The 13,643-nt window shown below is 33.5% G+C and overlaps 2 protein-coding genes across 4 annotated transcripts; both read left to right on the forward strand.

Moving 5' to 3' along the window:
- The first annotated feature begins 1,403 nt into the window (after window positions 1–1,403).
- LOC113702677 (uncharacterized) lies at window positions 1,404–6,650 on the forward strand. Its single transcript, XM_027223796.2, has 8 exons — window positions 1,404–2,460; window positions 2,946–3,066; window positions 3,213–3,323; window positions 3,610–3,779; window positions 3,958–4,296; window positions 4,708–4,827; window positions 5,098–5,806; window positions 5,895–6,650. Exons 1-8 carry the CDS (start codon window positions 1,984–1,986, stop codon window positions 6,188–6,190), a joined length of 2,343 nt encoding a protein of 780 aa, XP_027079597.1. The 5' UTR covers window positions 1,404–1,983; the 3' UTR covers window positions 6,191–6,650.
- A 2,108-nt stretch (window positions 6,651–8,758) lies between these two features.
- On the forward strand, window positions 8,759–10,481 carry LOC140012482 (uncharacterized). Of its 3 annotated transcripts, none has more exons than XM_072060570.1 (4): window positions 8,759–9,108; window positions 9,216–9,343; window positions 9,732–9,829; window positions 9,943–10,481. In XM_072060570.1, the coding sequence occupies exons 1-4, from the start codon at window positions 8,823–8,825 to the stop codon at window positions 10,157–10,159; spliced, it is 729 nt and encodes a 242-aa protein (XP_071916671.1). In that variant the 5' UTR covers window positions 8,759–8,822; the 3' UTR covers window positions 10,160–10,481. The 3 variants fall into 3 exon arrangements, with proteins under 3 accessions (XP_071916671.1, XP_071916672.1, XP_071916673.1); XM_072060571.1 differs by having other exon boundaries at window positions 9,946–10,481; XM_072060572.1 differs by having other exon boundaries at window positions 8,759–9,081.
- The last annotated feature ends 3,162 nt before the right edge of the window (window positions 10,482–13,643 follow it).

The raw sequence follows: 13,643 nt of genomic DNA on the forward strand, positions 1-13,643 counted from the left end.
TTCGCTGGCCTGAGAATCAATTTGAAGCAGAAATTTGGATTCATTAGAATGAAATATTATACCTTACTTTGGTTTTAAATTTACGAGTGGTTTTCAAATACAAGGGAGAGAGAGCGTGTGTGTGTGTTCCAAATGATTTTTATTGAGACACAGGCCCTGTTTGGTAAGTGAGTTTTTTTGGTGTTTGTCTAAAATTTTACTATAGTTTACTGTAGAAGTCGTAGAAAAAATTTTTGAAGTGTGTAAATTTTTGGATATTTTGAAGTGTATAGTTTAAAAATTTCAAGAAGTTTTTTGAAGTTACTGTAGTTAAAGTTGTTAAAAAACTTGTAGCAAATAAACTTGACAAAAAACTTGCTTGCCGAGCAAGGTGATTCTTTGTTTGACTTGTGGATTCGTGGCTGGTATGTTTGCCGGATTGGGATTAACCATTTTCTTCTTTTGCAATCTGCCTGGTTTAGAACACCATTTATCTTCACTCTTTTTTTCTTTAATGAATGTTTGATATAATTGTATTGCAAATGGGCATGCACTCATTTTTTTTTTTGGTTGTTTTCATTTTATTTGAGCCTTATCAGTAAGTTACCCCAACGTTAAACGAGTCCAAAATTACATCGTTTTTTAGACATTCACTGCAATGAATTTTAAGTCCTCCTCTATTGTACTTCCTATTTTATCCTTAAAATGTTAATTAAATCACATGCCTGTCCACATTTTCGAGTGAAGAATAGATTGTAATTAGAGTTTGAAATGTTGTATTGATTTGGAATTTTTTTTAAAAACTACTTTTGTATTTGGAGTCTATATTAACACTCAAAAAATAACTTAAAAATACATGCAATATCAAATACAACTTATAAAATTATCAAAAAATAAAAAAAATCCCTATCACATCTTATTCTTCCCCTTTTCACCACCACCTTCTCTCTCTTCTCTTTCCTCCCCTCCTCTCCTTTCCCCAAATTTATTTGGCCGCAACCAGAAAGTTATGACCTTCTAGTAGCGACGAGGTTAAATTTATTAAGGAAGAGGAGAAGAAATGGTCGAAGGGTGGTAGAGAAGAGGAAGAAAGAGGAGGGGAGGACGAAGAAAAAGGAGGAAAGAAGAGGAAGAGGGAGAGGAAGAAAAGTGATGGTCGTGTTATTTTTTATTTTTAAAAATATTTCAAAAAAATTTATAAAATCTAAAAACATAGCAAAATACATCAAAAAAAACACCTTAAGAAACACTAGCTATTAATTATGATTATTGAAAATTTTTTAAAAATACCTCTAAAAACACATAATTCATACAGCGTGTTATTTTGGGGGGGGGGGGGGGGGGGGGACGGGGGGTGGGGCCTAAATCGCTTCATTACAAATGTAGGTGGCTATGCATCAAAGACGCAAGGGACAAGTTTTGGGAATCTTGTACCTCAATCATCAGCGTGCAAGTAATCTTGAGCTGTCGGCCTTGCGCTAGCGAGTAGTATTTTTAACAGTTACCCTTCTTGGCTTCTCTCGCAACAGTTACAAATTCCCATTACCTCAACTCAACTGCGGCTTCCCCCATATTCTCTCCGCTCCTCTGTCCCTTCTGTCACTCTCTCCTATAAAATTTCAATCTGTTTTCCTCTGTTTCAACAAACAACTGCTGAAAAATGCCATTGGCGGCTCCACTTTCCCTCCTTTTTCGAAACCCTCCAATCATCATCACATAAATCTTAATCCCATTAATTGTTTTTAAATCCCCACCATTATTATTATTATTATTAACTCAAAACCAAAATCTTCCCAACACATTTTCTTTTTCAATCTTTCCAATTTTCAGTACCTTTGCTGAAAAATCACTTTCAAAAACATCCCTTTTACCCCCTTTCCCTCCATTCTCAAGTTCTTCCAAATTTTCCCTTTCCCCCCCTTTTTCCAAAACCCTAAAATTTGGAAATTTTCAATTCCGTTTCCCTCCCAAAATTCCTCCATTTTTCTTCCACCTTTCCCCATTATGATGGAAACCCACCTAGATGAACCCCTTGATATTCATCCTCCTCTGCTCAATTCGCTCGATTCCCCAAAAACCCTATCTGGGCCGTCACCCCCAATTTCACTTGAGAAAAACCTAAATTCTTTGGACTCTAACGATAATTTATCTCTGTCGAGCGAAGAAACTCTGCCGGATAACGATCCCTGCTCCGATTTTGATAGCTTGCTTGAAGATATTGACTCTAAAGATGGTGAAAATGAGGAGAATGAGTTGATTTGCCGCTGGCCTATCTACAATTACTCGCCCTACGGTGGTGGGCCGTGGTCGAGGCTCCTTGATCCGAGGCCTAGCTCGAATCCGTGGATTTTGGGTGCGATGGAGTTGGAAGATCGCAAGGCTGCTGAGGGTTCTAGCTGGATTGGTTGGCCTTCTCCTACAGATTGTGGCAATAAGCCTAGTGTTTCAAGTTGGTTGAGCGAAAATAAGTCTCCTGTAGTGGTATTGCACTTGAACTTTATGCGGGCAAATTTATAGTTCTAGCACCTTTGAATGCTTATTTGCTTCTGAAGCTTTATAGCAAGTGTTAGACATTAGTGTTTTTCCGTATTCTGCTGTGATTTTTCCGTAGCCTGTCGTTTTAGGTGGTGCTTGTAGCTTTCTCTGCGATTTCTTTTTGTCTCTGGCTTGGTTTCCACGGTGGGGTGTATGTTATTTAAAACCTTTTGCATTATATGAGTTAGTCATTCAGTGTTGTGATATACCGAGTTTTTTAATCTGGCATGCTAGATTTAGAGGGAAAGTTGATTTTTCTTGAATTTGCTACCTCTTTATGTCACCCAAAACGAATTTTAGCAGTTATCGAGACAATGGCTTTTCCCCACAAAATTATCAGTTTAATGTTAGTAGAGTGAGGCAAGGGGAAGGAACACTCTGGGGCATCAGCTATTGATTATCATTACTGATTTTATGTTAAAAATTTGTAGGGTGCTGGGCTGGCAAATTTGGGTAACACATGCTTTCTCAATGCCATTTTGCAATGCTTCACTCACACTGTTCCACTACTCCAAGGGCTTCTTTCATCGAATCATAAAGTGCCCTGTGATAGTAAGATTGCTATACTTAATTGTTCCTTTACTTTCATGCTGCTTTCAAATTTTGTTAATTTTTAAGAAACTGTCTTAGTTGGGTGAGCTTGGAATACGTTTTAGTTTGTGTTGTATCTGATAGTTGTGCTTTAATGGTCTTTGCAGGTAACAGTGAAGGTTTCTGTGTATTTTGCAGCCTATATGAGCATATTCAGTTTTCATTGATCTCTACGGGCAAGATCATTTCGCCTTGGAAATTTGTTAACAACTTGAACTGTATCCTTTTCTACATGCTTTTCATTTGTATGGCTGTAGCATTTCATTTTCATTACATAGATGTATAGTTATTCATGATCTACAGTGGTCTGGACGGTTGACTTTTCGATCAAAACTTGTACTTTTTGTCCAAAAACCTGGAGAAAATTGTATTGGTTTTGCTGGAAATGTTGTCACTTATTCGTCATCTTTGAGTTGTATATAAGAGTTCTGGGTTTTGGCTCATTTGTCAGTGCAATTATTGTGTCTTGGAGATCTTTGTGTTCCTTAATTTTTCAACTGCCAGATTTTTCATCTAGTTTTCGGAGATTTCAGCAGGAAGATGCTCATGAATTCCTCCAATGCTTTTTGGATAAGCTGGAAAGTTGTTATGGTGGTTTTGAATGTAACAACACTCTGCATTCTGGGAGTGACAACATGGTGAAACAAGTCTTTGGTGGTCGTCTTATAAGCATGGTAAGAAAACAGCTGCTTTTACTGCTTCTTTCTCTCAATTGGTTTTTCTGCTTCCTTATGAAACAATGTCACTCATGTATATGAATTGTTTACTAGTGCCAGCTTTTTGCTCTTTGGCATTCATGTGGCTAGTTAAACTGATGCTATTACGTAATTGTATTGAACTTCAAAATTGCAGCTGGGATGTTGCAACTGTGGTCATTGGTCTGACACTTTTGAGCCATCAATTGACCTTAGTTTGGAGATTGAGAATGCAAGCGATCTTCATACGGCTCTGGAGTCATTTACTAAGCTTGAGAAACTTGAAGACCCGGAAATGAAATTTACATGTGAACATTGTAAGGAGCAGGTGTCGGTTGAGAAGCAACTTATGTTGGACCAGGTCCCTTCAGTTGCTGCATTCCATCTTAAGAGATTTAAAAATGATGGTTCTTTTGTTGAGAAGATTGACAAGTATGTAAAGTTTCCCCTGGAATTGGACCTGCAGCCTTACACTATTTGTGATCAAAATGAGGAGGTGCACAATCTGTTTTCCCTGTGTAATAATTGAGTGGTTGACTGAACTCCTTTATGGATGGATGACTTTGAAGCATATGTTCATGCGTTAAGTCGCACAAGTAGTAATTATAAGTTTACTTGATGTTTTTAAGTGGTTGTGTCAGGATGTGTGTTATGCAGCTTGTTTATTAGTATTGATGTAAATACTTGGTAAGATAATTTTTAGATTGACATGTGCAATTAGCTTTTGATTAGTGGTGTTCAATTTATTTGAGTTGCTAATTAACTCCTGTTCATGTAAGTGGTCTGTGTTCCTTGTATGGGTAGAGTATTTTGTGGTGTCTTGCACTTGGTATGGATGAAGAATGTTGTTGGATGATTATGAAAAATTTAATGTGCCACCAGTAATGATGAAAATTTTGTTTGACAGGAGTTGAAGTATGATTTATTTGCAGTAGTGGTGCATACTGGATTTTCATCTACCTCGGGGCACTATTACTGCTATATTCGTGTTGCTCCTGATGAATGGTATAGATTTGATGATTCTAAGGTAAATAGTGTTGTATCTAATGACTCTTGAATCACTATTTTTTAGAACCTTTTATTCTACATGCTGATGCAGGAGCCTTATAAATGGCACGCAGATACAAGATTTTCTTTCTTATGAACTCATTTGTTTGATTGTTCACCTGAGTTACTAATTTGGATTCGTTGACTAATATAAGTGTAGGTTGCTCTAGTGGGTAAATGCTCTCTTTTCCTTCATATATTGCTCAAGTGCTATATATGAATCTGATAGGCATTCGTTTGCAAAATGTAGGTACGTTGGGTTCAAGAAGAATATGTGCTGATGCAGGAGGCCTACATCCTTTTCTATGCAAAACAGGGAATACCTTCTTTTTCAAGTTTTATTCAAACACAAAAGCAGTGGATGGACCTGAGTTTATTGAATACGTCCCCAAAATCTGTCTTAGATATGGTCGATGTTTCTACAGCATCTTCTAGCTTGCTGCTTAATCATTGTTCTGATGTTGATGAACCAAGTGATGTTGCAGAGACAATTTGTGCTGAGAATCTCAGTGGAACAAGAGATAGCAGGGTTAATGATGGTGAAAATAAAGAAAACTCCATCTCTTCTATGCTGTGTGTTGCCAGTAATTCTTGCAATGTGGCTAAAAGTGAAGATCACCAGTCAACCTCTCCTGTACTCAATAATTCTACTGATGTGCCTTCATGTGAAGCTGACAAATCCGCTTCTATCTCTTCTGATGGGCCTTCATGTGAAGCTGACAAATCTGCTTCTAGTTCTTATGTGCCTTCATGCGAAGCAAACAAATCTGCTTGTCTCTCTGTGCTCAATAGTTCTGATGATGTGCCTCCATGCAAAGCTGACAAAACAACTCCTAGACCTGCTCTCCAAGAAAATAACTCTAATCAGGAACATGGTGAGTTTAGGAATATTGCAGGAGTTATGCCTGCCACGCCTTCTAGATCTGCAAGCCCTGAGATATATAGGGAAGACCCGCCTGGTAAGGTTTACAAATTCATGTCATTGATTTTGTTACCTATAGAATGCAAGCAAGCCAACATTTTCAACTTGGGTTTTTCATATTTCAGATACTACTTTCTCCATATCACGTGGTCATTTGAGGTCGATGGAGCAGGTTTCTTGTAAAAGACAATTAAACAAGGATCTGGAGAATCTAGAGAGAAAGCAGGCCTATACACTTGCAAAAAAGATGCCTGGATCAAGAGGGCAGCAGTTAATGGCAGCAATGAGGGGGTCTCTTAGTGCTGGATCACTAAACAAGAAGAGAAGCAGAGGATTGCACACGTCTCCCAGTAGTGATGTTGGGAACTCAGGTAGTAGGCGAAGGAGCAGTTTTCCTTTGCACGCTAGCAGTCTAAGGTGAATGGCTTTAGGTGGTAAATAATTGGTGCGAGGCTTTCTTTTGACAATACAGAAATAGGAACTTGTTGAAAAATCTAGTGTTGAGACTTGGACAATCTCTGGAAAATGAGCAGCTTTTGGCTAGCTTTGTGAATATCCTGAAGCTGACTTAAGGTCCGTTAAAAATAAATATATTCTAGTATACTGATTATTAGAGAACGTTGCAGTTTACTTGTTGCATGCAGTCGAGCAATCAGATTGCAGGCAGGTTAATTCCTTGTTACGAGATTATCTTATCTCCTTCAGCTTGCTCCACATCTCAGAAAACTGGAGAATCTTCTCATTTTGCTGTAAAGTTGTTGGACCTTTGCAGTAGGTGACTCTTAAATCTAGCCATTGTTTGGATATGCTAGGCTAACAATGGGACTGTCTTCTTACTAACCTCATTCTTTTAATTTTTATCCGTACTGTATTTCGTTGAATGTGTCCAGAAAATTCATGTGGAGTCGAAGGGAAAGTGCAGGAAGTAACAAAATTTGTCTTCCAATTGATTGTTTTGAATAGAGCTGTAAATGAATCGAATTGCTCGTGAGTAGTTTTAGTTAAAGCTTAATTTGAGCTTGATCGAGCTCAAGTTGATCAAATTGAATTGAGCTCGAGCCCGAGTTTAAAATATTAAGCTCGTTAGTTTGTGAGCTCGAGTATATATATTTTTATTTTTTATTTTAATAATAAAATTATATATATATTTTTAATATTTTATTATTTATTAAGAAAAAATTATTTTATTTATTTTTTTAAAAATAAAAATAATTATTTTTTAAAAATTTTTTTGAGCTTGACTTGATTCGAATGAGTCAAACTCAAGTTTGAACTTTAAATTAGCAATTTGTTGAGTTCGAATTTGATAAAATTAAGTTGAGGTTCGACTCAATTAACTTAAAATCTGTTTCGGTTCGTTTTTGTTTGTTTGTTTGTTTTTTTTTTCAGCCTTAGTTTTGAACAAATGTTATTCTCCTGGTCTCATCTTCATTGCAATTCAGATTCCGGCTTCTACCTAATGGACCTCATCCCAATAAAAGGTTAAAATTGTAGGAAGCATGCAGCATGCACCTATTATCCATTATTTATTAGTCTTATATACGTTAACAAAAGTGTTGTGACCTATTGGTGTTTTTGGTCAGAGTGTTCTTCATTTTTTAATTTATTTATGTTGCCTATGATTTGAGAAATTGTGTTCTTTTATCTCCACATCTATAAGTCCTAATTTTTTTAAACTAAAACCACAAATTTGAGTCTAAAATAGTGAGAGTAATACAATGGACAAGCAATTGTAACCACAAATGTATATTGACAGTGTATATACTGTCACAATTATATGCTTCAATGCTTTGTTGAGCAGAAATCTTCTCTATTTCTATTCTGCTCCCATGGTAAGGCACAAAATTAGGCTAAGAACGCTTTGATAACTTGATGGATTATTTTTTTAGAAAAAAATTTAGCTTTTTTTTTTTCTTTTCTATTCCTATTTTGACTTAATACATGGCTCTGATGCATTCAAATTTGTCAAGTATTTAGTTGTGCACTAGAAAAGTGATTAATCAAGAAGATTAAAGCTTTTAGCCATAATTTATTTTCTATGCTTTATTGTAGATGGAATTAGAATGCATAGATTGAAATTTATGAGAACAATGCAACTTTGTTCACTGAAGAACGACAACAACGAGAACCAAGTATATTAGCTGCAGCAATATATGTCCTAGAGTGGAAGCGTGAAAGACGAGGAGACCTTGGGAAAAGACTTTCTTTGAAAGAAAATGTAAATGTGAATGTGAGTGAAGAGGAGAAAAATGAATTAGATAATACGGGAAAGGGAGCCTGAACGAGAGGTTATAAATTCAAGAACTTCTACTTAGATTTAATTTTTTTTTTTTAAAAAAAAAGTAAAGATGGTGAAGAAATTAATATTATCTTTCAAATCAATACAAGAAAAATATTATACCTAAAGTGGTTCTGTATTACTTTATACTAAGGATAACAATTAAATTGAAATCTAAAGACAAATGTTGCCTTAGGTTCAGTCAAGTTTATATATAATTAAGATGGCTTCTCAACATATGCATCTTGTTAAGTTTTTCAAGAACATTTTTTTATTGATAAACAAATCAGTTTGTCAATTTAATGAATTTACATTAATTGAGTAAATACAATAATGTACTAAACTTTATTGCAAAATGCATCACACATGCTTTTTCTAGTCATAAAAAAAATATTCTTGCCAAGAGAATATTAATTAAACTTATTTTAAGCAAATTGGACAAGCCGCCAATGCAGACGTTCATCTTCCAATGCGAACATTTTTGTTTGCACTGTTTTAGGTTGAACATTGGGACCTATGTTATGTCCCCATGCAACATGAACGAATCAATCTCCAAAACCCAGGATAATTGGATTGGAAATGTCGTAAAATGCTGCAGCAGCATTGTTGGCATAGAACCCTCCTAAGTTTTCCTTGTTTTCATCCAATTCCTCAACGCTATATAATGATTTCAAGGCCACCACAGCTGAGCCCTTTCCTTTTGCCATTTACCCCAAACACTTGAAGAAAAACATTTCCAGCTTATATCTCATTTCCCCCAAACACTTCAGGAAATATGCCTAAAATGGCTGAGTTTAAAGGTCAAAAGGAAGGTAAAAACTCCAAGGCTGTGCCACCTTCCTCCTGCATATGCACCGGAAAGAGGACATTAGCCCAAGACTTTATGATGCAGGCATCGCCAGGCTCATATGACATCCCCAAGCAAGTGGTGATAGTCATGGATGGGCTTAAGGAATTCTCAATGGAACCATTGGAGTGGGTTCTCAAGAATGTTGCTGATGGAGCCTCTCCTTCTTGCACTGTTACCCTTCTTGGTGTGATGCCATGGCTTAACATCCCATGTTTGCATCTCTCTTTTCTCTGCATTTAATTACTTAAAGTTGCTTTCTTCCTCCATTTGTCCCATAAGTCTTAAATTACCTCTCCATATCTTTTTCCCTCCTTATAGTGTCTTCAAAGATTTGGTCAGACATTTGGAGCATTTATTTGGACGATTTATCGATGATTAAAGAGTGGAAGAATGACTCGAAGTTTCATAAAGTTCGCGTGCTTTTGGACATTTGCCAACACTATGGGGTATTTGATCATCAACATCCTCTTCAATTTTTAAACTATTCAAATTATCTTCTACAAAATAGATGCATAAAAAAAACTTTTCTGGTACTATATCTACCTTGATCACAACTCATAACTGTGTATAGTAATTCTACACAAGCAGTGGGTATGTCCCTTCAATTGTCCACAGCTTTCTTGAAGATCAATAAAAATAGTGAAACTTACCAAAAAAAAAAAAAAAAAAACTACACAATCATAAGATCAAAGTTGAACTTTTAAGACGTTTTACTCTTAGGGTCTTCATTCTATGAATCTATGTAATTTTACTAGACAAGTCATGTTGGCCATAATAACTTCATCATATATAGTGCAAATCTATACAAATTAATTTCTTTATGCAATTGTATAGGTTGAGTTAGAGATCAGAACTGAGATGGGGCATCCATTACATCTACTTGTTGTTGAGCAAATTAGCAGTCTTCGTGCGACATTGGTAGTATTTGATAGGTAAAACTTCGCAACTTTAGAATATTAAGGACATTCGACTGTTGTTTATGGTTATTCTCCTGCTCATTATGGTCCAAATTTTGATGAATTGGACTAATATGTATCTATTGTAGCAGGCACCACGGTAGGAAGCATATAGATTATTATGCAGAAAAACTGCCATTTAACATGGTGAAGATGAAAGAAGATGGAGAAGTCGACATGATCAGAGGGCGATCTCGCATTGATAGTGAGGAAGGTACTCCAGCATATGATCCTTCCTGCGGTATGGCACCCTCTAAAGTGATATTTTCAGAACCAATCAAGAAACTTCTTGGGAAACGATCTTGAATATGCAAAAATGAGAGTAATGGGAAGTAGATGGAAGCAACAGAGTTGCCATTTAGTATGTGTTTGAATGGCATCAGCGAAAATAGGTCTGCGTTACAGTGTTGCAGAATACTGGGAATAAGAGCCACGCATAACTAAGGTGGCGTTTGGTTTGCACATCGGTATCGGATTCGGATTCGGAATCGGATATCTTGGGTTTGGAATGAGGTCATTCATTCCAATACATTTGTTTGGTTCAAGTACCTGGAATGTGTATCATTACTATAGTTGATGTTTGGTTCGTCGACTCTTTCGGAATGGAATATAATAAATATATTATAAACCCCATCGTAAATGATAGTTATTGGCTCTTTGTAAATGGGATATAAGAAATTTTCACTAATTAAATATATTAGTATAAATGTATTAGTAAATTTAGTCTAACTAATTAATAATTTCTATTAGTAAACATGTATAATTATTAGTATAATTGATAATATTAATTATATTACATAAATTAATATACATTATATAATACATATAAATAATAATAATATTATTATAAGTTTGTAACTAATTAAATTAAATATTATATATATAATTAAATATAAATATACAAATGTTACAATATAAATATAAATATATAATTATATAATATATACAAATATTAATTATACAAATATTTTATATAAATATAATATATATTACATATTAAATATAGTTATTGTTATATATTATTATATTTAAAATAATAATAATAATAATAATTATATAACTTATTAATATTACATACACGTATATATTATAATTATATGCACATATAATATACATTTATAAATATATATTTTTATAAATATAATATTATATAATATTAATAAATTTATAATATATATTATATAAGTATTATTATATTTAACTAAATAATTATATAATATAATAACATCATTATTATAAGTTTGTAACTAATTAAATTAAATATTAAATATATAATTAATTATAATTATACAAATGTTATAATATAAATATATAATTATAATTATATAATATATAAATATTAATTGAACTAATATTTTATATAAATATAATGCATATTAATATTAGATATAGTTATTATTATATATTATTATATTTAAAATAATGAATACAATTATAATTATATAATTTATTAATATTATATACATGTATATATTATAATTATATGCCAATATAATAAGCATTTATAAATATACATATATATTATAAATATATTATTATATAATATTAATAAATTTATAATATATATTATATAAATATAATTATATTTAACTAAATAATTATAATATATATTTATATAATATACTAGTATTATAATAATAAAATATTATATATATGTATATATTATAATATATATAAATATTAATTATACTAAATAATATGTAATCGGTAAAGAAATCTTGGAATCACACTTGGGTTTTGGCCAAAACCCACCCTTCTACTAAGGAATGGAGAGACACCAAATTTTTAGAAATCATTCCAAAATTTCAATTCCCATTCTAGTGAACCAAACACCAATTATGGAGTTCATTCCATTCCCTCATTCCGATACCCTTTTACCAAACGTCCCCTAAGCACAATTTTTGTGCTGCCAACTGATGTAGAGATTATTTGTATGATGTGATGATCAATTATAGTATCATAATCAAGTATGATGCCAATCTCAATCAAACTAAAGAATTATCAGTCTTTTGATTTTGCAGTCTATCTTTTTCCTAGGATACATGCTTCTGTTGGACTGCATTGTAAATTCTGATGCAACAGTTATCAGCAAATTTGTAAAGTTGATCTGCTTAACACCTAGTAACGTAGTTGCAAATTCTCAAGGAAATGTTGTCATCTACAAAAGACTAAGCGATTTTCTGAGCGAAATTTTAACGCAATCTTCCTCTATATCTAGGAAGGAATACTGCCAGGTAATTTTACTTAAAAGTTTGTGAGGTCTTTCATTTATGATCCACAGAGATTTTGGCGACCTTTGCAATTTATTTTGCATTAGACACTATACCTCTCATCAGTATGGTGTCTAAAATTTGCCATGGCTATGAAGATTGCTTTCCCATTTGTTAATAACCAGTAATTTGTCCATTAACTTGTACTCTAAAAGATCAAAGACGATGTAAAACTGACCAGGTACAATGTTAGTTAGGAGGAAGAAAGATTTGGTGTAGAAAATGATATAGACACCTAGTGAGAAAGGTAATTCTATCATTTGGTTCAACCACTAATAAAGTAGTAGGCTTACTACTTGCTCTAATATGCGGATGTAGGTATAGCAAAATATTGAACTTAAGTTACAATGATGATAAGGCACAAGGGGAGGCAAGGTTGTATAAATATAATTTTGGTGGTTAATACACTAAAAAGTTTAGGCACTTTATTTATTAAAATTTTCTCTCCACCACCACTCAAGTTGGTTTAGAACTCTTCCTGTTGAGTACAAGGTTCAAATCCTGAGTTTCTTTGGTATATAATTTATACCTTTTTGTTAGTTTGAAAGGTTTTGTAATTTTAGCTTATTTGACGAAAACAACCATGGACTAGTAATTTTTAACAATTTTAATACTGTAATAACATCAAATATATAGTAATTAAAGCAAGAAATTGCTTCTTTATGACAATAACTTAAATTAGATGAGGATGCAACTTAAAAAAAGTCACATCTTTGAATCAAAGCAAGATGCAAGCTTAATGACATATATTAAACAAAGAAATTCTTTGGTTTCTTGTCTCACAGAAGAAAAAGAAAAATTCTTAACAAAAAGAAAATACAAGACAGTATTAAATTTATACTAATTGAATTAAATTTCTAATTAAAATTTTAAAAGTAAACAAATTACTTAGATAATATGTTAGGAGAAGCTCCATTTGATAACCCTTAAAATTGTTCTAAACCACTAGCGTTTACCGTCAATTATCCTGACATTTTGGAGATTCTTAATTCTATCACTAGAATAGATATTTAAGCAAAATCAAATTATGTGCATGATACTATAATCTAATTACTGGAACCATATAGGGAAAAGTTAAAAAAAAAGGGAAAAAAATTTGCAGCAGCACAAGGTAACATTTAGTGACTAAGGAACGAAAAAGAAAAGCAAAATGACAAAAGAAGTAAGAAATAACAGAAGGTTGTTATAAAAATTCCTCCTTAATTTGAACAAGAAAGAGGACACTAGCCCAAGACCTGATATGCAGGGGTCACCTGCAGGCTCAATAGACATTTCCAAGCAAGTGGTGATCATAGTCATGGGTGAACTCGATCGAGGAATTCTCACTCAATCGAACCATTGGAATGCTTTCTCAAGAATGTTGCTGATGGATTCTCTCAGTCTTTCGAATTTGCTTCATGGAAGTCTAGTGGAAGTCATGGTCAGAAAATCCATGTTCAAGATTATCAATTTTATCTTGGTTAGCAACCATACCAGAAATGATCTTCAAAAGAAAATACTACAGGATTAGACGAGGAAGA

This window comes from Coffea arabica, chromosome 8e (assembly GCF_036785885.1).
Source record: "Coffea arabica cultivar ET-39 chromosome 8e, Coffea Arabica ET-39 HiFi, whole genome shotgun sequence".
In the NCBI taxonomy this organism is placed as follows: domain Eukaryota; kingdom Viridiplantae; phylum Streptophyta; class Magnoliopsida; order Gentianales; family Rubiaceae; genus Coffea; species Coffea arabica.